This window comes from Vipera berus (assembly GCF_964194415.1).
Source record: "Vipera berus genome assembly, chromosome: 2".
NCBI classification, from domain to species: domain Eukaryota; kingdom Metazoa; phylum Chordata; class Lepidosauria; order Squamata; family Viperidae; genus Vipera; species Vipera berus.
The window spans coordinates 43,640,443-43,667,704 of NC_138203.1; the positions used below are offsets into that span (position 1 = coordinate 43,640,443).

The following is a 27,262-nucleotide window of genomic DNA, read 5'->3' on the forward strand; positions in this document are numbered from 1 at the left end:
AGAAATAGTTCTTGCACATATCTTCACCTTCTTAATCCTTAAAAAAAAAGTCATTAGTCAACAAAATAAAATCGATCCTGAAAAAAGATTGATGTCTGTCAGAAAAAAAAAGTATAATCCTTTTCATGCGAATGTCTTTCACGCCAAATATCTCGCAGTTCCAAGTCATCCTTCATTTCAAAATAGGATTTAGACAGTCTAGCATGACTTGGGCCGCGCTTAAAAGCTCCAGCCTTGTCCATCTGTACATCCAAAACACCATTCCAATCCCCCATAAAAATAAAAATTTTATAATCCAACTAGGTAAACTTTGTATGAAATAAACTAAAAAAGTCAACTTGTTGTTGATTAGGAGCATATAATCCAACTAAAAGCATCCTTTGCTTAAATAGGACTATCTGTTTTAGGCCGTGCTCCTCCCACTACTTGGCTGTAAATACATTTTAGAAATTCCATAGACTTCTGCTGATCTTATTCTTTTATTTTTTTTTATCGTTTTAGAGCAGCACGCGTCTCCCTCTGCTCTCTAGAATCATCCAAAGAAGTTGTAGCTTGATCTCCTCCAGCACCATTCTCCTCTGTCTGTCCATCTTCAGCCTCTTGGTGTTCTCCTTCTCCAGATCCCTTTGCAGCTTCCAAAAGTGATAGTGGGGTTGCTTTTAAAACGTTATTGTAAAAATCACACGCCTGCATCACAGTAGCCAAACGGTACCTTTTACCTTCATGCATCACCATCAACCCAACTGGAATCTCCCATCTGAACCTTATATCTCGTTGCTTGAGCTCTTGCACTACAAATGTAAAATCCTTCCTTCTCCTTAAAATCTTTGGAGGAATTTCTTTTAGAACCAAAACTTCTTGATCAGCAATCACGACTTTAGTACCATAAGCAGCTTGAATAACTTCGTCTCTAATTTCCCTCTTTGCAAAATAAACCACCACATCTCTAGGTAGCTTTCTCTGTCTGGCAATCCATGAATTCACACGAAACACTTTATCCATGCCTCCCTTTATTTCAGATGCTGGCTGCCTCAATACTACTTCCAAAGCCTCAGAAATCAGCTGCTTTAGATCTTCCTTAATATTCTCTTTTAAACCTCTGATTCTAACAGCGTACTGCATCTGGTAATATTGAGCAAGACTCAATTCTTTGTCCATTTTGTCTCTTAAATCTTCATTTTCCAGTACTTTTGCTTCTAATATGGCATTTTTTTGAGTCAAGTCTTCCACTTTTTCATCCAAATCTTCCACACATTCAGCCACTCTATACACTGAAGACAAAATGTCTACCTTCATCACTCTGAACTTCTCTTCCATCCTCTCTTCTATTCTCTCCTCCAATTTCTCCAACTTCTCCTCCATCTTTGCAAATTTATCACCCATTGCTTCCAGAATTACCTGGGCAAATTTTCCAAGAGCATCTTGTAAATCCTTCGGTGTCAATACATCAGGAAGAAGCAACGCTTGCAATGATGACTGCTGCACCGGAGAAGTTCCAGCACTCCAAAGAGCTTTTGGGAGAGATTTAGCCGCCATCTTTACTTTCACTTACTACGCACTTTCACTTTTAAATTTATAAAATCCATTAAGCTAGAAAGCAGCAATAAAAATCCTCTTCACCTTTTCCTCCTGTACCGCTCTGCCTGCTCCTTTTATTCCATGGTCTTTCCTTCTGGCAGGGGTGGTCGCAAACGCCTGGCTCCGCTCCAGAAATCACGGAGCAGAGACGCTGACCAGCTGGGAGCAGCCCAGGCTACGGGGGAGTTCGATCCTTCAGCCGCCCAAGCTTTAAGCTCAGGCGGCCCCGGAGAACTCAACCCCTACCTGGGGGCTCACCCCCTCCTCTTCTCCCGAGGAGGGGGCTTCAAATCCACCCGAACAGCTGATCGGCGCTGTTTCGGGTGGAAATAACACAGCTGAGCCGCGGGCAGCCCGAAAGGGCTGTCTCCGGCGCCGTGCCGCCACCGGAAGTCTAGAATTAAGCTATGTTAAATTAAAATAACTGTATAATATTGTTATACACACACACACACACACACACACACACATTGTTGTAAGATGTAAGTTAGATAAATTTTTAACTTTGTCTTCGCTACATTCTGTTCTAATGGGAAGATGGCAGACAAGTACTTACAGTTAATTCATAATCTCAAAATAAACCTGTGATTCATCTGTGATAGGAATATGATAGAATATCATAATGTGTTTGTACATTTTGCATCCCCAAAATATTATTGCCTGAGAAATTTATATTCATGATTCCAAATGGTGCTCCAAGCGTTTTTTGGAACAGTGTTTAATTTAATTTCATGAAGATATTGCTTATAGAAGGGCATTTTTGTAATATACAAAGGAAATAAAATTTGGAAATAGAATTCAATGTCTCTAGTGAAGGATTTCTCCCGTGATGTTAAAATGCTAAGATTTAATTCTTTATTTTTTTCTTCACAGAAGAGATCTGTAAATACTAGCAATATTGATTTGCCTAAAAGCCAGACGAGTGGAGTTTCTTCAGTCAGTAAGGTAATTTACCTGTCTGTCAATCTTCCCAAAAGCAAAATATCTCCCTATTGTTGTAAATGCTTATGATGATGCTACTCTAACAGTTTGTTGCTTTTGTAAAGAGGTAGAGAGCGTCTAAGACACGGGTAGGCAACCTCGGCTCTTTTATGACTCATTGACTTCAACTCCCAGAATTCCTGAGTCAGCTGACTCAGGAATTCTGGGAGTTGAAGTCCATGAGTCATAAAAGAGCCGAGGTTGCCTACCCCTGGTCTAAGATCATGAAAATTAAGAAAAATATTTAATGTATTGAAATCTCTAAATTAAACTAGTTAGAAGGATTAATATGCACAGAATCTAAATGCAAGGCTTTAGTATTGATTTTTGGTGATAATTTAGGATTTGTAAACGAGGCTTTGTGCTGGTCATATTTTCTGCCCCAGTGTATTGCTTCATCTCAGATACATCTCAGATACATATCTCCAAATATTTCTTTTGTTGCAATCGTCCTGTCTTTTTCCACATGGTTCTTTTATTCTGGAGTGCTTCTTAAAATTTAAATGATTTTGGTCTAATTTCAGTTTATTCTAAGATTTAATGTTCTGCTTTTTAAAATCAATGTATAGCATATTAAATACTGTACCTAAGGAGATGTAATTCAGATAGTATAATGTAATATTATGCATTTACCTATTTTATATCTATTGCTATATAGCAGAGTTCCCCAACCTTTCCAGCTTTGTGGACTGGCTACAGGGGGGAAATGGTTCTGCGCAAGTGGTGGGCAAGTGTGTACAAGCATGTGCAGCTCCATTTGTGGGAATGGTGAGCACGCTTGCCCGCCACTCGTGCAAATGGAGCACATGTCCCTGCACTTGCCTGCTGCCTGTGCTTGAGGTGATGTGCTCATGTGCGTGCTCCCCACTGCTTCCATGGCCCAGTTCCGAAGGGCTCAAGGCCCGGGGGTGGGCTGCAGACTGGGCAACCTGCTTTATAGAAAGCATGAAGGATGAGTGCTTGAATATAGCCTCTTCGATCTTTTCTGCCTCTACAGTAACAAAAAGCAGAACTCTGGCTTTTTATATGGCATGCTTTCACTTTCGATAGAAAGGCAGGAAATAAATTCAGTGAATACATAATACTTATATTTACTTTAAGCAGAGATGTTTGGAATCTTTTGTGTTCTGAGACTTGGACGTAATCCCTTCCAGAATTGCATGTTACCAAACCATGATTTGTCATAGTGAAAATGAACCAAAGCTGAGCTCTGAGCTTGCTCTTGTAGAGAGATCTTAGCCTCCCAATTGCCATTATTCACAGTTTAATATGCTATTGAAGCCCTAAATAGTGTTGAATACTGGTTATGTTTAAAGAAGGGTTGGACATTCTAGTTTTGAAGCTGGTTCAGTTTTGTAGAGAATTGGCAGCAGGTTATTGTTTGTTATTATACTTTACTGCTAAGAAGGTAAAAATTTGCTTGTGAGAAGTTCTGGCTCAGATGCCAAAATAATTTGGCTGGCTCTGATAGTGCTGTGAAGCTTGAAGATCTGCAGAAAGGAGATTAACATTTGCTGCTTGGCTTCAGTATTTTGAGACAGCCTATAAACAAATCATAATTCATATTAACCATAGATCCTGTATGGATAATATGTCAAGCTATAGCTGTTGTAAAGAAAGGAAAAATTCTTATTTCTTTTTGTAACTCAGCCACTAGCTGGGTGAATATATTTAACCCTTCTTGCTGAATAACTATACAGTGGCTGGACCCACATAGTATACTGAACCAAAACAACCACAAAAAAGCCACATTATTTATTTATTTATTATCAAATTTATATAGTTCCCCATTTCCCGAGAACACGATTCTTTGTGTTGTGGCTTAATGCAATGTGTGAAGGTAATTTAAACTCATTTTTTATAATCTGAACAATAATTTAGCTCAAAAATCATCAGTGGTTGAAGTTAGCATTGTCCAATCCTACAAATTTGTTGGGCCAGAAGGACTGTTATAAAAAACCCATATTATTCACAACTTACTGCTTAGGCATGAGCTTAAATGGACTCCAGAAGATGGAGGACTCCAGAAGGCCTGGAGGAATGATGTCCATGGGGTCACGATGGGTCGGACATCTAACAACAACAACTAACAACAACAACTGCTTAACATGCATTTAGTTTTATTGTATTTCTAAAGTGAAATGATCTTGTGTGCTCTGGATTAGCATAAATGTCTGATCAAATTCAAAATATCCAGATGTTTTTGTTTAAATATCTATAATATTTGTTTTAAAAGGCACTTAATAATGGTGTATTCTATATACACTATTAAGAACATCTCACTTTAAATAAGAAGTGAGGAAGAATCATAATGAAAAAATGGCAAGATTTTTGAGTTTATTGCTTTTTCTGATGAATAAGAATTGCTGAGAACTGTTTTGTGCCTTTATAAATGCTGTGGGGTAGAGGGGAGAGCAGAATTTAGGTGTGTATAGGACAGAGTTGGAAATAATTTATTAATGCTCCCACTTTGAACACTTCTGGTAATTCTGCTATGTTTGAAAATTACAATGGCTTCTATAAATCCTACAAGCTAAGCCAGGGGGTAGGCAAAGCTGGCTCAGGAATTCTGGGAGTTGAAGTCCACGAGTCATAAAAGAGCCAAGGTTGCCTACCCCTGAGCTAAGCAATAGTAATATCTAGAGATAACTGCAGTCTTTTGCACTAAAATTACTGATGGGAGTAAGCATATTTGACTTAGGCAGTGCTTTCTATTTGACTGCGCTAATAGTTGGGTCTATTTTTGTCCTCAGTGGCTGCTGTCAATCACACAGCTTTTTAGCATATTCATAGAGGGGTGGAGCAGAACGGCTGTAGGCAGAGGGAGTTTGGAAACTCTTCGTTTGGCTTCGTTGTACTATTCTGAAATGCCACAGACTATGTTGAAACTGTAGTCATAGGCAGACCTGATAAGCACTGTAACACAAACAAAATTGTGCTAAGGATCTGAGCAGGCTACATCAGAAATTTGGAGCAGAATTGTTGAGCTGTACAGCGTGAGTACTCTTTTTCCGGAATGTTTGTGTGATTGTCAATATTCTGGGCTAGTTCTACGCACTTCCTCCTTCCTTCTCCGAGTCTGCATTTTTCTATATTATAGAAACATGATCTTACAATTTGTAGGTTTGAGACTCACTTAGTAAATGAGTGCTTTCCCAGGATTTGTAACAAACTGGGTTTCTTATTTTACTCACAGAGTAAACCTTTTCAAGAGTTGCTTGACAGTTGTTTCCTGAGCCCACCCAGGAAGGATGTTATGAAAACAGTGACATGAAAGTTCTTTAAAGCAGAACAAAAGCTCTACAGATCTAAATATTATTACTAATAAATTTATAAGACCGGCAGAATTGACTTAAAAATTCATTTCTGGTTCTCAATATTTAGGCTGCATTTTTCAGGGTGTGGCCATCTGAGTGGCAGGATATGTTTGTTGAGACATGCCTAACTATTGTCCTTATAATAACCCATAGGTAGCATTTATTGCAATGCTATTTGCTGTTGTTTCTTAACAAAACAAGTTGTTGCTAAGCAACCTATAATATTCTCTGTCCCCCTTAATTTAATAAATGTTTGTCATTTCATATTTTAGGAAATGATTTTGTTTGATTATGAGGTTTGGAGTTTAGTTTACCTGCATTGGAATTTAGTCCTGAGAATACTTATGAAAAAGTCCATCTATTAAATATAGTGGCAATAGTACTACTTAGACATAACTTTAGAAATTTGAGCCCCTGGTTGCCACGTAAATGGTATTTATTGAAATAAGATATTTTATATTTTTGTTCTTCACACCATGCATTTATGCTAAACAAGAAAATGCTTTAAATAGTGTTTAAGGAGGAGTTGTTTTGTTTATGAATTGCAGGCAATTTTATAGAATTATTCCAATGAAAATTATGTAGAAATGAATGTGAATGAAGTTGAAAGCAAACTTTCATTAGAGGAAGATTTGTGTCTTTCTTCAGATTAAGGATTAAAATTATTTTCTTCTAAAATGTTATATTTAACCAGTACAGCAAGCATGGGAAACCTATAGCCCTTGAAATGTTCATGAACCAGTTCTGTACAACTCTAGATATTGTTGCCAATGGTGAGATCAAGCTCCATTAAGAGAATACTAACTTTAATAAAGGCCCAGTTTGAATGCCAGAGTAATGTCCTGAACAACTTAATGATGCAAAACTTGGGTTTTCAGTGGGACCCCACTTCCAACATCATGTGGCTCTGCAGCTCAGGGTTGTATACTCATTGGATGGTTTTTATTTATTTATTATTTATTAATTCGGTTTATATACCGCCCTACTCCCGAGGGACTCAGGGTGGTTTACAAGGCAAAATTTAAAAACAATACAATATTGGTGGAGCAGTGGGCTAATGCCTACTTAAGTAACACCAGCTGCCTGCAATTAGTGCAGGTTCATATCCCACCAGGCTCAAGGTTGACTCAGCCTTCCATCCTTCCGAGGTAGGTAAAATGAGGACCCAGATTGTTGGGGGCAATTAAGCTGACTTTGTAATAATGCTTGGGGGGGGGCGAAAGCCCTAATAAGCAGGCATATACATAGAATGAAGGCTACTGCTAAGCTTGTAAGCTGCCCTGAGTCTTCGGAGAAGGGCGGGATATAAATGGAATATAAATGGGATATAAAATAAATAAAATTAAGTCTAGCCCCAAAAAATTAAAATCACAATTTAAAAACATTAAAACCCCTCAGTCCAGACCAGATAGCTCAAAGAGCCAGGTTTTTAGGTCCTGGCGAAATGAACGAAGGCCGGGGGCAGTCCGGAGTTCCGTTGGCAGTTGATTCCACAGGGCAGGCACGCCCACAGAGAACGCCCTCCCCCTGTGGATCGCCCGTCGGCAATCCTTGACCGGCGGTACCCTGAGGAGGCCCTACCTGTGGGAGCGCACAGGACGATGGGAAATTGATGCTGGCAGCTGGTGCTCCCTCAGATAATCTGGGCCCATGCCATTTAGGGCTTTATAGGTCATCACTAGCACCTTGAATCTCACCCGGAGGGCAACTGGAAGCCAATGCAGCTCGCGGAGAAGAGGTGTTACATGGGAGTATCAGGAGACTCCCATCACAACTCGCGCGGCTGCATTCTGCACCAGCTGAAGCCTCCGAGTGGTCCTCAGGGGCAGCCCCATGTAGACAGCATTGCAGTGGTCTAGCCGGGAGGTCACGAGCGCATGGGTGACTGTGCGTAGGGCATCTCGGTCCAGATAGGGCCGTAACTGGCGCACCAGGCGAACCTGGCAAAAGCCCCCCTGGCCACGGCTCCTATATGATCTTCCAAACTGAGCCATGAGTCCAGGAGGACGCCGAAGTTGCGGGCCCTATCAACGGGGGGGTAACACCTCACCCCCCATAGTTAACGATGGAAAAGATTGGTTAGTCTGAGATGCCGGTATGCACAGCCACTCAGTCTTGGCAGAATTGAGACGAAGCCTGTTTCTCCCCATCCAAACCTGGACTGCCTCCAGGCAACGGGACATCACATCAAGGGCATCACTGGGTTGGTTTGGGGTGGAAAGAAAAAGCTGGGTATCATCAGCATACTGATGATACCCCACCCCAAAACCACAAATGAGTTCACGCAGCGGCTTCATATAGATGTTGAATATGAGGGGAGAGAGGACCAACCCCTGAGGAACTCCTCAAACAAGAGGCCTCGGGGCGGACCTCTGCCCTCCCATCAACACCGACTGCAAGCAACCCAGGAGGTAGGAGGAGAACCACTGTAAAACAGTGCCCCCTACTCCCAACCCCATGAGATGCCGCAGTAGGATACCATGGTCGATGGTATCAAAAGCCGCTGAGAGGTCTAATAGGACTAGGACAGAGGAACAACCCCTGTCCCGAGCCCAGCAGAGATCATTCACCAGCGCAACCAATGCCATCTCTGTGCTGTACCCGGGCCTGAAACCCAATTGGTACGGGTCCAGATAATCAGTTTCCTCCAGGAACAGAGGGAGCTGAAGTGCCACCACGCTCTCAACCACCTTCGCAAGAAAGCGAAGTTTGGAGACCGGACGATAGTTGTTCAAAATAGCCAGGTCCAGGGCAGGCTTCTTGAGGAGGAGCCTCACCACTGCCTCCTTCAAGGCGGCAGGGAAGGTATCCTCCCTCAAAGAAGCAGTTATTACTGCCTGGAACCAGCCTCGTGTCTCCTCCTGGGCTGCATATACCAGCCAGGAGAGGCACGGGTACAATAAACACGTGGTGGAACTCAGTCTCCTCATGATCCTGTCCACCTCATCTGGGGTCACAGGATCGAATTCACTCCAGGTAACATTCTCTAGACCGCTCGATTCCTCCCCGTCAATCTCTGCCTAGTCAGAATCCAAACTGGCTCGAATCTGAGCGATTTTGTCCATCAGATGATAGCTAAACTTTTCGGCCCGACCTTGCAAGGGATCCTCCCTCACCTCCTGATTAAGGAGGGAGTGAGTCACCCTAAACAGGGCGGCCGGGCGATTATCTGCGGACGCGATGAGGGCAGCAAAGTAATTAGAATTCGCTGTCCTCATCGTCGCGAGATAAGACCTCGTAAAGGTTCTTAACCGCAATCAGTCAGACTCAGACCGGCTGGATCTCCAACAGCTCTCTAGACCTCGTCTCCGACGCTTCATCTCCCGGAGCTCCACAGAAAACCATGGAGCCCACCGGGATCTGCGCCGGGTCAGGGGTCGCAAGGGTACAACACGGTCGAGCGCCTCGGTGGCAGCCCTTTCCCAGGCATCCAGCAAGGCGTCGGCCGGGCTGTGAGCCTTTTAGTTTCATTATATACAATTTGGGAATATTTTTACGACTGTGCAAAAATCCTTCCCTGGCTGTATGTGTCACTGGTAACTTGAGTTGTACAGTTTTGTTCTAGGTTAGTTTAAACAAAAGGTTTATTTAATTAGAATTATTTTCTCAGATCCTATGGCAATTGATAGTTTGATAATATTTCTTCTCTAATTATTTTAATCATGAACTAATAAAAAAAATTGGGTCCAGTTACAATGAAGTTATATTTCTATGTAAATGCAACAATGAAGACCGTTTGAACGCAACACAATTATGTTGCAAATTTGAGGCACTATGAAATTGTTCTACTGATTCATTGGGATCAGACTATCACTCTCTGTGTAGTTGGACTGGGTCTCGTAATTATTTTGAAGTTGTAGCTCTGATCTGAATTTACTATAGGTGACACAGTTTTTACTGCTCTGCCTTTTTCTTTGCAGACTTTGTCTTGAGGGTTACGAAGCCCAAGTATGGTGTGGGAAAAGGTGCTGTACATTCAACCTTTGTATTAGCTTTTAAAAAATCTCATATCTACGAGTTTCAGAATTACCAGTAAGGTTGGATTATTATCCCAGTGTGTCTGGATGCATGTGGAGGATAGTGTATATTCTTAAAATATGGAATAAGACATCAGTAAGAGGTCTTCAACTGTATGTAAGAGTAGAAAAATAAACAAGATATTTAGTTGATATGTATGACATGAGCTGGAGAAAGCTAGGAAATTGATTCCTGTGGTTTCAAATTTCCTTGTACTGAACATATTCCATGAAAGGAAGATTAATTGATAAATTTTAAAAATGCAGAATATTATATTTCTCTTTCTTTTGGCACTGCTGGTTGATGTGGAATAGTAAATAGAGCTTGCAACTCTGTGACACGGCAGGAAAGAGCAACATTTTTTAAAAAAAAATATAGAAGTTTACCTGCCCATGACAAAATGAGTAGTAGGATATAATTTATATTTACTTCTCACCATAAATTACAGTGACTATATCATATAAGGAGTTGCCAAATCTCATGTGGTAGTAATTTTAATACTTACCCGCTCTACTTTTCACAGAAATACGGTAAATGAAAAGTATTCTTGCTGCTATCTGTGGTAGTTAGGAGGTATTCCTAGTAATTTTCTTTATGGAAACCACAAACTCTTTGCTTTCCCCACGTTCCACCCTTAAAATATCCTTTGCATGTGACAGTAGGCCACAAATTCTATTTAGGATTGTCCTTTTCCATGCTAAAATTTAAAATGTAGAAGGAATTTTTTCCTTTTTTATTTATTAACTTGAATCTAAGAAAAAGTATATTTCTCAATTTAATTCTTAAGATTGACGTTTCCTGAAGCAAAGAAAGGATGTTTCAGTTTGAGCAAAAATGGAAAAGTGAAATTTCAACCCAGAATTCTCAATTTAGGAGGGGCAATTTTAGGAATGGTACCAGTTCATGAGGAAAAGATTGGTTCGGAACATGACGTCTTACATGTAGGAGGGTGCGTTCTTTTGAGCACAGTTACAGTCATTTCCTTTGTCATTAAGGTTTCTTTGGGACAGATCCTTAAAAGGCTTAGTCAACCACTTTGGGGATTCATTTTCCTTATTTATCTCAGAAGGGATATGTATAGAGCAGGGATCTTCAAATTTGGCCCTTTTATGACTTGTGGACTTCAACTCCCAGAATTCCTCAGCCAGGCACACTGGCTGAGGAATTTTGGGAGTTGAAGTCCACAAGTCATAAAAGGGCCAAGTTTGAAAACCCCTGGTATAGAGTTATGTAAAATGTTCCAAGGTCACAACTTTTGTATCTTAGGACACCTATTCAAATATTTTAATTTCAGGACAAAACACCCCACGTTTTTTTTTAAATTTTATTCTGAATATAGAACAAAACTATTAGAATACTTGTTAAGATGTTCAGTATTAGCCAGTTGGAACATAACTTACCTGACGTGTTCTAATGGAACAATCTAAGGAAGGCTGTTGAACCGGACTCCATTTAAAACTTCTCTTTCTTTCACACATCCTGATAGTGATATACGCAGAAGCTAAAGAGGTCTGGGGAGAAGCATTTTTATTTGTTTATTTTGGGGCTTTTTCCTTTTCTTTTTACAATGCAAGGAGACTACCTGACCTGTCTCCTATTTTCCCCCACAACAAAAATCCTATGATATGGGTTGAACTGAGAGAATGGCTGTTCCAAGTCATGCAGCTGACTTTCATTGCTGCAAGGACAAAGTCTCCTAGCCTCCTGATTTCTAGTAAATCCAGCAGCTTGCCTGTGAGCGGATAGAGTCCAGGGGTCAGCAACCTGAAACAGTGAAAGAGCCACTCGGAACCGGTTCCCTCACAAAAGGAAAAACTGGGAGCTGCAAAAAAATGTGTGCACATGCGCATACATGCATACATGCGCAGAACAGGGTTTGACTGAAGAGTGGAGCCAAGGCGAGATATGCACCTACGGTACCCTGCATATTTGAATTGATTGGTTGAACTTTTTTAGTCCCACTTTTTTTTTTTTTTGGACTGCACATGGCAGAGGACTGGGAGCCGCAGGAGATGGCTGAAAGAGCCGCATGCGGCTCTGGAGCCGCGGGTTGCAGACCTGTGGGATAGACGTTTATCCTTTCTGACTGTCCTCACTATCTTGTCTATCATTAGCTAATGCAAAAATGAGCAGATTGTATTAGTATGCAGTTTTTAACCGTTGGACACTCCTGCATTTCATAAAGTGCTGGTTCCTACGGTATACACGAAATGCCTCTGTTTTTTCAATGCAGTCAGGAAGGTGTTTTTCCCCCTCTTATATCTGGGTGTGCCTTCCTCAAAACATGCCAGAGTCTCTCCAAATTTTATTTAGCTATGAATCATTCAGCTATTGTTGATTACCAGGCAATAGTTTCATATTTGCTTCTTAGTTTCAGTATGTGGTCCTCAAGGGTCAGTGCTGTGCTTTCTTCTGCTTATTTAATTTATGGCATAACAAAAACAAGAACAACAACATAGTCAAAGTGGACAGCATTAAGTTTGCTGCAAGATGATTTGTTTCACTTTGGAATTTTATGTAGCTGGGGTTCAGTCACATTATTTTTCTGTTATTTTGGTATTCAATAAAGCTGGAATATCAAGATCTGCTAACTTGCATAGTGAGATTCCCATGCCTATCACTTCAGAAACAGCGATTTGCAGAACATGCACAATCCCCAAACATATTAATAATATAAAATATTTCAGTAATCCTTTTTACAATCTTGCTATCATAAAATCAATGTTTTGATGGATTTATTTGAAAAACTTGTATCTTACGTGAAGAATTGTATATTTAGTAAGAAGCAAAAAAATAAAATAGTTCTTCTCCCAGATTTTCAGTCTTGAAATGTTTTTGCAAACGGGTTCTCTGTCAACATTATTTCATGTGACTAGTGTTTAACAATACGTTTAAAAATTAGGCTGGATGATTTCCTGTATATAATGGTTATAATGCCATCTTGCATTCATGAAAATGATAGCCAGCTTTTTAGACTACTCATTCATACTCATGTCTTCATCACAAACAGAGTAAACATTGGGAGAAGCATAATGTCTGTCATTAAAAGCCCTCCAACTCTCAGGGAAAAAAAAACTTTGTTCTTTTAAAATCAGTGTTTAAATTTGTATAGTTTTTATTACGGTATATAAAAATACCTTCAATAAAAATTAATTAGAAATAAAATCAGAGGCAGAACTGTGGCAACAAGAAAAAGAGGATGCTTATGTCCTCTCCTAACTTGCCTTGATAAACAACTGGAAATATCAGAAACCAAGACAGATCCAGAAAAAAAGAAGTACTGTAGGTATCTTTACTTCAGAATTCAGAAATAGAGGACATTTTGCTCCAGATTTTTATTTCTATAATGTAGATAAGTATGTTTGGTAGAAAGGACATTAAATTTTAATTTGTTTGGTTTGTCTGTACTTAAATCCAATGTTCTTTGTATTTCTGTACAAACTGTACAAAGTAACCATATATACTTACGTATTTATCAGGTTGTTCAAGATGATACTTTCTTCTAAATGTTTGAGATTACATTTTTTTTCTGATAAATCCTTTAAAATCTGTAAAACTTAGAGTTTAGGGGATTTATGACAATGTGCTTTCTGTGAATTCAATGTGCCAGCTGCTCTGTATTGTAGCTTTGGCAGCTGTAGTAGCTCATGCAGGAATGCATGATTATAATTTTAAAATTAGAAAGTAATTTCTTCTGAAATTCTCTTAAAATTTGATTTTTTATCATGTGTCCAGTTGCAAGGTGATCACAGCATGAATGGCCACAGCTGCCCATCTGTGCTCACGTAGGAGCTGAGAATTCCAGGAAGACTCCCCACGACTCGGGAATGGGGGAATGCCACTGCATTTAGAGCCAAGGATGGAAAGTCCCCAGAACGAGGAGATCCAAAAATCCATAGCCACTCAATCCTACTATGTGAACATGTGTTCCTCCCCCTGCAGACCCCAACAGCATTGCTTGATTAGCCAGGTGTCGAGATTTATTTATATAATTTGTATGGCTGCCCTCTCAACAATTGACTTTGAATGATGAACAATATTAAAGTAAAAAAAAACCTGCAGTAGTACAATTATTTAAATATACAGCAGCTGCGAAAATATATCCATAATCACTAATACAAATGAAAAATGGGTCCTTGCATACATTTGTAGCAACTGGCCCAGAGAAAGAGCCAGGCCTTTAGAACTTTATAAAAGAATAGCAAAGTATATACTGTATAACTGAAGAACATTCATGAACTAAGGATACTTGATTCTAAAACTGATGAATGACCTGTACCAATAGCCAGATGTAGGTATTAAACCATGGGTGAGAGTATTGGGTTCTCTGACACCCCCCCCAAAGCAGGGGTTTCAGAGTCAACCTCTCCTCCCACCATTCTTACTGGAACCAGCCAACAGAAAGGAGGAGAAGCCCTACAATGCTGTAGTATCCACTGTTACTCCCTGTAATCAGTCCAGAAGAATCCATGGCTGATGGTATCAGAATCAAGGATGGTCAGGGTGTCTGCATTACCCATAACTTAGGTTTCCCACAAATCATCAATAAGCACCCCCGAGGGTGTCTTAATTCTATATTCTGGCCTGAGTTCTGATTGAAAATTATCCAGATAATCCATTTCCTCTAGAGTCATCTTTAATATGTAATATGTGGCTCAGTGGGTTATGATGCTGAGCCTGTCGATCAGAAGGTCGGCAGTTTGGCGGGTTGAATCCCGAGTGCCCCGTAACAGAGTGAGCACCTGTTACTCATCCCAGCTTCTGCCAACCTAGCAGTTCGAAAGCACGTAAAAATGCAAGTAGAAAAATAGGGACCACTATGGTGGGAAGGTAACAACGTTCCGTGCGCCTTTGGCGTCTAGTCATGCTGGCCACATGACCACGGAGACCTCCTCGGACAAGCTCTTCGGCCCCTAGAGTTGGAAACTACTAGCATGCATGTGCGGGGGAACCTTTACCTTTTACCTAGCATTATATGCTTTTAATTTTTTTTTAGTTGTTCACTGTTTACCCTGGCCTTCCAAACAAAGATTAGATTTACCCATAACATTAAGTGGTTAAATAAGTGGTTTGGTGCAGTGCATGAATTCATCTGCTATTTACTATAGACTTGTTTAATGTATTAATAATAAAATCTATCTGGGATTGTTGAAATGATGTGCAGAATTTCCCAAATCTAGTTTCCTTTCAGTTTGTCATGTAATCAAATGACAATCTGTTCTTCAAATTTTATGGTATTTAAGTTGCGTATTTAAAAAAATAGGTGCCATATGTGTTATTCTATTATTTTTTATTTTATTTTTATTTATAAAAATAAAAATTATTCTATTATGTATGCTTCAACTTTCCTTTAGAAATGGGCAGCGAAATAAACATTAGCAGAGTTTAATTGCACATGTATTGCATGGTGATGGATTCTTTTCTGGCAGATCATGCTATTCCTTTTGCAAAGTAATCAATGTATACATTCCAGCAAGAATGTCTAATCTTCTCCTTGCAAATGCAATATTTTGAGTTTTACTATTTTGGAATCCAGCTAATTGAAAATGTTCTGGTGGAATTTTTCAAGTTAGGCTGGGGTGTTTTTTTCTGAGCTCAGCGCAAAAATATGGTTTCTGTTTCATTCAGACCCCAATAGATCAATGTTTGTTGCACAGCAACAAACTTGGTGGAGCAGTGGACTAATGCCTCCTTAAGTAACACCAGCTGCCTGCAATTAGTGCAGGTTCGCATCCCACCAGGCTCAAGGTTGACTCAGCCTTCCATCCTTCCGAGGTAGGTAAAATGAGGACCCAGATTGTTGGGGGCAATAAGCTGACTTTGTAATAATGCCGCTGGGGGGGGGTGTGAAAGCCCTAATAAGCAGGCATATACATAGAATGAAGGCTATTGCTAAGCACATTGATTTGTGCTTTAAATTGTAAGCCGCCCTGAGTCTTCGGAGAAGGGTGGGATATAAATGGGATTTTTAAAAAAGTGACTTGTGTAAGATAGGCATGGTACAGGATACTTATGGTCCTTGTCTGAGCTTGATTGTTTTGTTGCAGCCCTTTCATTATCAAATTAGGTAACATCATCAGTGCTAGAATAGAGTGAGGTTTGTGATGCATCCTCTTCTAAAAAGGTGACAATTATCAGCTGGTCTCTAAGCTTCCCTTTTGGATTGCTAATGAGACAGTCATTGGTGAACAACTATAGAGCGCTGTAGGGAAAATACCTTATCTGGACTCTTTTCAAGCAGGATTCAGGCCTTGGTATCCAATGGAGAGGACTCTGTTTTGTTTTTATTAACTTTGTCAGAATATAGGGGAGAGAGCAACTGTTCTGGTCCTAATAGAACTCTCAGGGGCCTCCCATGTCATCAGTCATAATGCTGTTCTGGATTGCTTGTGAGAGTTGAGGATTAGGGGCCCTATGTTGCAATGGCTCCACTCCTATCTGAGTACCATTGGTATAATATGTGCCTATGATTATGCAACTTGTTGGAACAAACTGAACTTGGCATACTTATCTGTCATTGCATAAATCTATCATTACAGTACATTTCTATCTGTTATGGGGTCCAGCATAGTCTGAAATACAGTGTGTTATATTGAGGTATTAATATTCATCATTTTATTTTTTTTAAAAAAAGATCTAGGATGGATAATTAATTCACACATTTTTGTACCTTAATGCAGGCCCAGACTTCTGTTGCATCAAAGGCACCAACTATGAAACCTGCTGAAACAAAGGTATGTCTTCTTAAAAAGGTGAACAAGTCATTCTTGCAGTGTCATCTATTCAAGTGGGATTTTTCTTATCAAGTCTTATAGTTGAAGCTATCAATTTTTCCAAATTTTTAATAAAGAGTGATGTTGTTGAGTGGTGTTGGGAACAAATATGAAACTGTTGTTGTTAGTTGCGAAGTCGTGTCCGACCCATCGCGACCCCATGGACAACGTTCCTCCAGGCCTTCCTGTCCTCTACCATCTTCTGGAGTCCATTTAGGCTGCTTCAGTGACTCCATCCAGCCACCTCATTCTCTGTCATCCCCTTCTTCTCTTGCCCTCAACCTTTACCAGCATTAGGCTCTTCTCCAGTGATTCCTCATAAGGTGGCCAAAGTATTTGAGTTTCAACTTCAGGATTTGTCCTTCTAAAGATCAGTCAGGGTTGATCTCCTCTAGGACTGATCGGTTTGATCGCTTTGCAGTCCAAGGGACTCGCGGGAGTCTTCTACAGCACCATAGTTCAAAGGCTTCAATTCTTTTGTACTCAGCCCTTCTTATGGTCCAACTTTCACTGCCATACATTGCAACTGGGAAGACCATAGCCTTTACTATATGCACTTTTATTGGCACGGTGATGTCTCCTTTTTAGTGTGCTGTGTAGGTTTGCCATGGCTTTCCTCCCCAAGAGCAAGCATCTTTTAATTTCTTGGCTGCAGTCCCCATCTGCGGTGATCTTGGAGCCCAGGAAAATAAAATCTGTCACTACCTCCATTTCTTCCCCATCTATTGGCCAGGCTTTGAGAGGGCTGGATGCCATGATCTTGGTTTTCTTAATGTTCAGTTTCAACCCAACTTTTGCACTCTCCTTCTTCACTCGCAACAAGAGACTCTTCAGTTCCTCTTCACTTTCTGCCATTAGAGTGGTATCATCTGCATATCTTAATATGAAACTAGTCTATCATTATTATATTTTTGCATAGATTAATGTAATTGTTTTGCATATTATTATCTTTGACATGATTTCTGCATTTAACTCATGAATGTGTTTGGTGTAAGTTTCCAGCTGTATTATTTTGGATTCACTATCACATTAATTCCTTTTAGGAAGGTTTATATGAGAGGATATTGCTATTATTTATTTATTTATTTATTTATTGATGGGATTTATATCCCGCCCTATCTCCTGAAGGACTCAGGGCGGCTCACAATAAAACATATAATAAGTGCATAAATCAAGATAAATGAAATTGAGAACATCAGTGCAATAAAAAATTAGAGAATTTAAAAATGAATTAAAAATACTAAATATAAATTAATTAAGATGCCTGTCAGTCTAGGTCAGCTTAGCATTATTTAAGAATTATTCTGGTTTATGGGACAGCATTTTTGCCATTACCTATCACTGACATATCACTCTTCCCACTCCCAACCCTAAATTAAAGAAGAAATAATTTCATATAGTGACATATGAGACAAACTGATCAATTTTTCAGAGCCTTTGTAACCATTTGGGAGTTTATCTGGAGAAAAATACTTATTTTATTTTTTAAAAAATAATTCTATTTATAATAGCAAAATCATTTTAACTGATTTTGCTTTTAACATTTGTTGATCTTTATCAGATTGGTGCTCAAGTGGTCATCATATAAATAGACCAAGTGGCTGCTCTTTTTGTAGACTTAACGTGATAACCACATACTGTAGGTTTAAAAAGATTGGGAGAGCCATCTACATTGTAGGATTGCTAAATAGTTAAAACGTGGACCTGCAGATATGTTCTTTCATTTATAGAAATAGATTTAGTGTTTTAATTGGCTCTTTGTGAAATATGTTTAACATAGGAGCAAATGGAGCCACTGAGAAATACAAGGAATAGTCAAGTTGATCAAGCCAACTTTCAGAAGGCTATTCTTCATAGAGCTTGAAGTTGAATCTGTTGTCACTGAAACTAGAGTTGAGTTCCTTGTTTTACAAAGGACTTCTATTTTGCGTTCTTCTAATGCTTGGAGAAATAAATGAAGATTAATATAAATGTATGTTAATCTTAGGCTTCATAATGCTTGGTTTACCTGTTCAGGAGCTTTCTTATAAAAGGGCAGCATGTTTGTTGGGGGAACAATTATCCTTTTCCTACATTACTGTAATTACTGAAGCTATTCTATTTTCGGGAAGCAGAAGTTAATATAATTTCCCAATGACATCTGTTCCCATACTTGCTGTCTTGTTTAATTAGGAATCACATTTTTATACAATAGGCATCGATATTGCGAGTTCCTTAAATAGCATGAAGAAATTTTACAGGAAGATGCTACTAATATTTCTCCAAAACATAGTCAGTAAGGTTAATCTTCTAGATACTTATATCATTGATTCTATCCCATCTGCATTGAATACCAATTATTAAAACAAACATATAATTATTGTGTAGATAATACTGGACTTACAGCCACAATCGGGACTGGAACTTTCGTGCTAAGTGATGCTATCATTAAATGAATGGCACCTGATTTTACAACCTTTTTACTGTGATTGTTAAGGAAATATGAATTCTCCCATTGACTTTGTTTGTTGAGAGCCCCATGGGAAGGTTGTGGATGGGGATCACGTGGCCCCCAAGAATGCTGCAACTGTTGGCAATACACGCTGCCAAGCATCTGAATATTGATCACATGGCTGTGAGGACACTGTGACAGTTGCAAGTGTGAGGGAAGTGTCATGTCATTTTTTGACAGTGTCATAACTTTAAATGGTCATTTAAATGAATGGTTGTAAATGAGGTCTACCTGTATATGTTTGCCAGTATGTTTAGAGCTTTAGGTACTAATGTACACCCCAAAATTGGGTTCAACTTATCCACAAATCAAAGCTCGAATTTTTTTAAAGCCTGCCACAAACTTAAACTTATGCTGTTTTATAGATAATGATGTAACAGTTTGCCATTTCCCGTCAGTCATTGTTAAAAATTCAAGGGTCAGCTAATCTGCAGGTGACGCATTTTTCATGTTTGACTGAAATTTTGAAGGTTGATGTATTTGCATTTGGTCTTATCCACAATTGTGTATAGTTATTCTCAGTGCCCAGTAGTGTTGTCAGTTTGTGTTTCCCAAACCACAGCTAGCTATGCAATATAATCATGTAAAAATAAGATTGCTGTAGCTGGCACCTGTAAAATTCCAAGTAAGCAATAAAATTTAACAAATTACCCCATCTTAATAGGTCTGCATCCAAGGATAGTCTTCTGACTGTCTTATAAACAGGCAACTATAATTGGAATATGTGATCTGGAAGAGTTGCACAATAGTGGCATGTAAAATGATGGGGATGAAATAGATTTGTGTGGCAATACAGGAGCCTGGAAAATTACTGCACTATATTATTTCCAAAGAAAATAATCAGGACTGAGATAGCATGATGGCTGCAAAATTCCAGAAGGAGGTGGCACTAGCAAAAAGAAAGTACCTCTGTAATGGCATTTCTCAAAGAATAATCCTGGATTGAGAATAATTCTCAAACAGCATTGCCAATAGCAAATAATCACTATTTTCAAACCTGAACTCCCATCCAAATTAACCCAAATTGTTCCATCACCCAGCCTGCTACAATGAACTGTGCTTTGTTCTGCATACTCCTAAATTTTAAGATTGCTTGAATCTAGAATGGTATTGAGACTATTGCATTATCTGTATTAAGGGCAAAAAAGAAATAAGGTATTTCTGTTTACTCATCTCCAGCCACAGCAAAGAGAACAAAAAGTTATCTCCCCTCTCAAATAAATACAGTTGTTATACACATGACACTTGGATGTTAAAAACAATGTTTTGGATTGGCTGAGATTTACTTTCTCAGCTGTTACATATATTTGGTATTAAGCTGCAAGGGAACTTTCAGATGTTGCTGAACTACTATTTTTTATCATCCATCACTATTGTCATTATGGCTGGGGCTGCTGGGAATCAGTGGCGTAGCGTGGGTTGTCAGCACCCGGGGCAAGGCAAGTAATTTGCGCCCCCTAACCTGTGGATTTTAGCACTCGAGTCTCTTCCACTAGCTCAGGAATTCTGGGAGTTGAAGTCCATGAGTCATAAAAGAGCCAAGGTTGCCTACCCCTGAGTTAGGTTCAAGGCAAAAAAGGGTCTCTGGAGAAGAGGGAAAATGCTAGTTTAACACTGAAACAAGGCAACTTTAAGGTGCCTCAGCTGTGATTTAGGATGAGACAAAGAGAGGACATGGCGTTGAAAATGGTTAATGGGGCATGTTTGTTCCACTCTTAGTGGACGTCAGGATAAACCCCACGAGAGAATGACCTTACAACAGATGTGAATAGGCTTGGACTACGTTTGTAGATTGAGTGCATACATCACATGGAGCGATGATGGGCTTCATCAAGATTTATGATCCCACAATTGGCTAGTTTTCTCCATCTTGTCCTAAACCCTGGATACCAACCACGGTTTATGGCTTAGCATGTGGCGTGGGGTTGACCCAACATGTTAGGCGACAAACAATGACTTCCAACTTACAATGCCTCAGCTTCCCAAGGTTATTCCAAAGCCGGAAAAGCCAACCAACCCACCCTGCAGCTTTGCCTGCTTAGGCTGAACCCCAGGAATTCATACTTGCTGCGGCGCCCGACCTATTTTCTGCCCAGACGCTGCTTATCCAAGCCAAGCCGCCTCCTTCTCTTTGGCACCTCACCCCAAAGATTCGCCGGCCTGGCTGGAAACTCTCGCTGCTGGCGACGTGTGTCGGGGGGGGCGGTCCCGATCGCCGATGCACGGTTGGATCGGCAACCTGCCGACGCAGCTTTCGTTCCAGAGCAGGGACCCCCGGAGAGACGCTGCAGCGATCCTCCCCCCGCGGGAAATCCACCCTCTTTCAAGCCCCGCCGCGCCCCCCCACCTTTGGCAACCCCGGGAGCGCCTTGGGAGAGCCTCCGCAGCGGAGCCCCGGGCTTGCAGGAGGGCCGCGCTCTGTGCACGGCAGGAGCCGCCTTCTCCTTTGCGGGGGGGGAGGAGGGAGAGAAAGCTTCCGTCCAGCGCCGGAGCGAAGGCGGAGCGGCCCGAAGGAGGAGTCACGCTGTGTGGTTGTGTGTTTGTGTGTGTGTGTGTGTGGCGCGCCGTGGGGTGTCAGGCCCTTCCCGGCTGGGGCTCCGGTGCCTCCGCCCTGCCGGATCCCGGCGCTGTCGAGCGCGCCCCCCCCAGATGTTGCACCCGGTGCGGCCGGCCCCCCCTGCACCCCCCACGCTACGCCACTGCTGGGAATTGTGATCAGCTAGATGTACAATAAGATAACTTTCAGGTCTGCATGATGAAGGTAGAGTTTTGTTGAAAAATAAAGTGCTTGTTCCAGCTGAGCTTAGAAATGGCCAAATATGAAAAAGGTCTTGCTAGTCAAAGAGTAATCTATCAACTTGCTTTCCACAGCTCAAATTATGAAATGCTAAATATTAAATAAAGCAAGCATATTGAATGTGACCTGTTAATGCAATTCTCCACAGAATAATTTATGTGACTTCAACTGAGCTGACTGCATTTTCTCTAGTAAATGTTCGTTGAAACCCATTATAAATTCAAGGGAAATCATCAAGATAGAAAATAAAGAAAATAAACATTTCCCAGAATTGAACCAACAGAACCATGAGGCAGTATTAAACTGAAATGTTCAATGAACCTCAGTATCTTGGTAACAAGTTCTTTTGGTTTTTGCGGGGAGGGAAACCAGCATGCTTATAAGCAACATTTATAATCCAAAGCTATGCAGGGTTTGGGATGTGATTCAGCAGTTTATTTCATCCTTTGTTTTGAATGGTGGGGATACAATGAGCTAATATAAAAGAAAAGGACCATGTCCTCTTGCGATACAGAAGTAGTTTAATACGATTACAGGCCTGAAATTCCCCAGTTTTATTTGAGGATGGAAATAAAATGACATGTGTAATAAATGTAATAATCCATTTTTTGAAATATTTTAGCCTTTCATTTTTTAAAATCAAGATGTTACTACGTATGTCTCTACTCTCTTATACTTTTGTATAATTATTATCAGTCTGCTGTGCTGAATGTTGTGCTTTCTATTATCATAGAAACATGTGGTAAAAAGATAAAAAAAAACCTTTTACTATGGCTATGGAATAAAAATTGAAACATTAAAACAAAGGAGAGCAGGACACCATAATTGCTACAGGGAGAGTGTTATATCAGACTAGAGTTAGTGCCCTCTGAAATTTAGAGACAGTTATATGATATGATATAACTGTCTTACTGGTTAGTGAAGGGAGATCTGATTGTTCAAGACTATGGTCCTGGGTAGAGGAACATTGATGCTGTTGGATTTCCTGATATTTAATACAGTATGTTGTTTAAATGCACTAAGTGTACACTCATAGGCCATAAGGGATTTCTTCCTTGGAGAGGCCAAAATGTTGGAGTTTTTGTGAAATAGTTCTAACCCATGTTGATTTATAATTTATCCTTCATAAGGAGAGTCCCAAACCTGTGGGAAAGAACATTAATTTCAGCCAGCGTGCTATAATGCAACCTCATGCACCTGTTTTGACCTTGGACATACTGTCTCTGTGTTTGTGCATAGTCAGGGGTGCTGTGCACATTCAGCTATTTCACTGGCAATCCCTGTGTCTCTTTAATTGAGGATATTGTCATTCTACATTTTCGACAATGGCCTCACACACTCTATCATGTCAGAGTTGGCAAATATCCACTTCCAAGATGGGCCATGATGTCATTGGCAAGTAGGCAAAACCTTTCATTCATTAACTCAGGGAAGATGTTGCATCTCATAGAATAAAATGATTTAAGAGTTTTAATTATGTTTACTTTATACTCATGTACTCAGTAGAATTCCAGATTATCTAGATCTTTTATGTATCAATCTAGGGAATAAATGCACTTCTTTCAGTTGAAAGGACTTTCTTAGGAATCTTTGTACTCAGAAATAGAAAAATCGCCTCATTTACCTAATCTGTAGTCCATACATACATTAGGATTATTTCCAAAACTTGGGATCAAGTCTGATTTATTCCAAGTTATAGAGTGAGCAGATTATGACACAGAGTTTTACATTTCTGGAATGAAATTAGGAATAGAATGAAAGATTTTTATCCTCTGCCTCCCCTTTTGCATCCACTATTTTTTTAGAATTTCTAATTACCCAGAAAAGAGAGCCTAAAACTTTTTTTAAGGACAAACTTGACATTTATATGTATATATTGAAAAAGACAAATTGTACCATTACAAATAATATACAATAATGTTTAAAGATAATTGGAGAATAGAAATTGAGAAAATTCAGTGTGAGTTCTAATTCTGTTTCAGTCACTCCAGGAAACCATATCAGAAACCAGTCGTAATGTTGTAGTTGGAACCAGTTGATAAATCAAAATAGTTATCTTAGCATCCACATTTGTCAAGGGAACAAGTCTATAATTTGTGCAGTGCTATGGATTTGAAGGGAAAAAAGTGCTTCAGAACTTCAGAAACCCTCATTGGTCAAATTCCTTAATGCAATCATTTTTTTTATGGGAGACAATATGTTTACATTAAGGAGTTGCAACAAGTGGTACAAATGCCACCACATCTCTTTCAAAAGATCTTATTCTTTCAGTTTCAAAGTGCTTCATGGCCCTAGTCAATAACTAGAAAACATAATATGATCTTTGTCCAGCTTGGGAAGAATTATAATCTTTGGCTAAATGACACATAGGAATAAGAATATTTTAGTTAAAAAAACTTCATTACATACTTCATAAGAATAAGAAATATACTTCATACTTTATAAGAATAAGAAATAGGAATCCTAGATATTTTTATATCAACCAACAGGGATATTTTGCTAGCACACTTCCATAATTTTATCAATATAATTGTGTTCACCATTTCTAGAGGATAGAAAGTTGAGGTTAATAAGAAGTTTCCTTATACTTTGAGCAATTTCTTTCCAAGATCCTGAGTTTGTACTCCCAATACTAGGCTTCCTCAAGCCAACAACAGACACATGGAGTGGAATCCCAGAAAAGGAAGAGAAACAAGAAGAAGGTGATACAGACCCTGGGTTGTGTGTTTTTATGCTTGATAATAACAGCTGTCACATTGCCAGCATGTGCTCATTCATTAATCCTTAACTAATACATTCTAGTTTATGTCTACCTTTTCTTTTATATGATCATGTTGCAATCATTTCTCATGGCACAGCACACTTTGAAAATGTGTCATATAAATGCAGTCTAATAGTATTTCTTACCATTTAGTCTACTGTGCACCATACACTGTGTTAATATTTATGTCCTGGAGAATGATATAGCTGTGCTTTGGCAAATTTCTTCTTATCTAAAAGACAAGAAAGCTAAGAGGTTTCTGCATTTTTGCTTGTTTTTGATAACTGCTGTACAATATTAAAATGTGTGGAAGCATCAGAGAAAAGCTTTTATTCAAATTACAAAGAGGCTAGTTAATTGAAAGTATAGTATTACATAGAGTTTGAAGTGGGCAGTTTAACCTGTTGCTTATATAGATGCTTATATATATGCTTAATATTTGATATAAAAGCAATCCTCTAGTAATTGCTCTAAATCCCACTTTCTGATTTGAATTTCTATTTTCCTTCTAATCCATGATTTAAATTATTCTCATAAATGCCACCCTAACATTGCATCATTCATTACCTGATATATTTAGATTTCATTTCTTCATTCTGTTCTTGTCGCAGATGGTAAAAATTTTGCCTATGCACCATACAGTTGTTTTTGTACCATGCAGTTTTATTGTTTTTGACTTTTATTAGGCATATACACAGAATGAAGGCTACTGCTAAGCTTGTAAGCCGCCCTGAGTCTTCGGAGAAGGGCGGGATATAAATGGAATTAAAATAAAATAAAATAAATAAAATATTTGTTATGTATATTTATAATGTACATATGATTATGTGTATGTTGTTTTATTCTTGATTGTCAGTCATCCATAATTTGGTTAAGATGGATGGCTATAGAAATGTTTTTAATAAATAAATAAAAATAAACACAGGTTTGTCTAAGTCAATTAAATGATGCTCAAAGTCATAGAAATAGTTTTTGGGCTTCTTAGTTGAAGCCCAAAGAGTTTAAGTTATACACAGCTTGCAGAATATCTTCCTGCAGTAGCCAGTGAAAAATGTAAATCAAGTAATTATTTTTTTATTATTATTATTTGTACTGCAGGCAACACAGAAATCAAAGACAGAACCTGGAAAAGCACTACAGGACAAAAAGGTAGGACGAAAAGCCTTTATTCTGAATGTGCATTAAATACATACAATATGATTTTTTCCTTTAAAAAAAACACTCCTTTGGTTTGTTCCTATGTGTTTACCTGACTTTATTTTGTTCTTTTAACCTTCTCTTAGTCATACTAAAGATATTTTCTCAACAGCATGCAAACCAGTTAGGATTAGAATTAGAAAAACCAGTGCTGTGCCTTTTTCTAAGCTTTCCATGGTAGCACTGTGGGCCCATGAAAATATGTTTTTGAATGTAAGGGGTAGCAAATATGTTCCACCGAGTCAAATGCATATTGGGATTTGTTGGATTGCACAGTATGAACCCAGGAAAATTTAGAAAATTTAGATACCAACCCACATTACCTTTTCTCCCATTTTGATTGGAACAGTTGCAGTTCTGGTTTTCGATAACCCTAACTTTAGTTATAATAATAAGCAGAGGGTTGTAAATTTGTTTTTTTGAAACTGAGAGCCAATTTGATGTGGTGGTTAAGGCATCAGGCTAGAAACCAGGAGATTGAATTCTAGTCCAGCCTTAGGATAAAAGCCAGCTAATAATAATAATAATAATAAAGTTGGAAGGGACCTTGGAGGTCATCTAGTCCAACCCCCTGTTCAGGCAGAAAACCCTATGCCATTTCAGACAAATGGCTGTCCAGTCTCTTCTTAAAAACTTCCAGTGTTGGAGCATTCACAGCTTCTTCTCTTTCTCAGTACAGTCCACCTGACAGGGTTATTGATGTGGGGGAAATATGGGGAGAAAGAAGTCTTAGGTATGTTCGCCTCCTTGAGTTATTTACAAAAATAATAATGGTGGGACTAAAAAATATTAAATAGTTAGAATTGTTTGAAAATATTTCTGTTATAGTTTTAAAAAACTGTTTTCAAGAGAATGTTAATGTGTATTTGCAGACTTAATTGTTCTCTCCAGATGTACATATCTGTACTTCACAACAGTGTCCAAATAAAGTAATTTTAAAGTTCACTGCTCTGAAATCAGCAAAATGTGGACCAAATGATATTAAACTATACAAGCATCTCTCTCTCTCTCTCTCTCTCTCTCTCTCTCTCTCTCTCTCTCTCTCTCTCTCTCCCTCTCCCTCTCCCTCTCCCTCTCCCTCTCCCTCTCCCTCTCCCTCTCTCTCTCTCTCTCTCTTTCTCTCCCCCCACACACACCCTTATTAAGAGGGCCGGTCAGAATTAAATAATTATAATATAATTATATAGTATAGTATAGTATAAATTAGGGTTTTACTTGATTGTCCTCAACTGTACAGTAGTCTTAATCTAGTTTAGGTCTGGAAGTCATTAACAGTTTATAGAACAGTAAAAAGGTTTCGTTCAGATTTCAGTATATGGTTAAAAACTCACTGATTCCATATACAATGGT

The 27,262-nt window shown here is 39.2% G+C and overlaps 1 protein-coding gene across 7 annotated transcripts in view; it reads left to right on the top strand.

The window, feature by feature from the left end:
• The window catches only part of CAST (calpastatin), an 84,086-nt gene that overhangs the window by 21,815 nt on the left and 35,009 nt on the right, over positions 1-27,262 (top strand). For 2 of the 7 annotated variants that reach the window (XR_014025497.1, XM_081320539.1), the window contains exons 3-6: positions 2,452-2,523; positions 16,574-16,627; positions 24,591-24,656; positions 25,814-25,864. Coding sequence is in view for 6 of the 7 variants with exons in the window: in XM_081320539.1 (XP_081176665.1) it covers positions 2,452-2,523; positions 16,574-16,627; positions 24,591-24,656; positions 25,814-25,864 (243 nt within the window). In the remaining variant the exon portion in view is untranslated. Of the gene's footprint in view, positions 1-2,451; positions 2,524-5,397; positions 5,556-9,811; positions 9,842-16,573; positions 16,628-24,590; positions 24,657-25,813; positions 25,865-27,262 lie in introns of those variants that run through there. The other 5 variants (XM_081320542.1, XM_081320541.1, XM_081320540.1 and 2 more) reach the window with 5 other exon arrangements.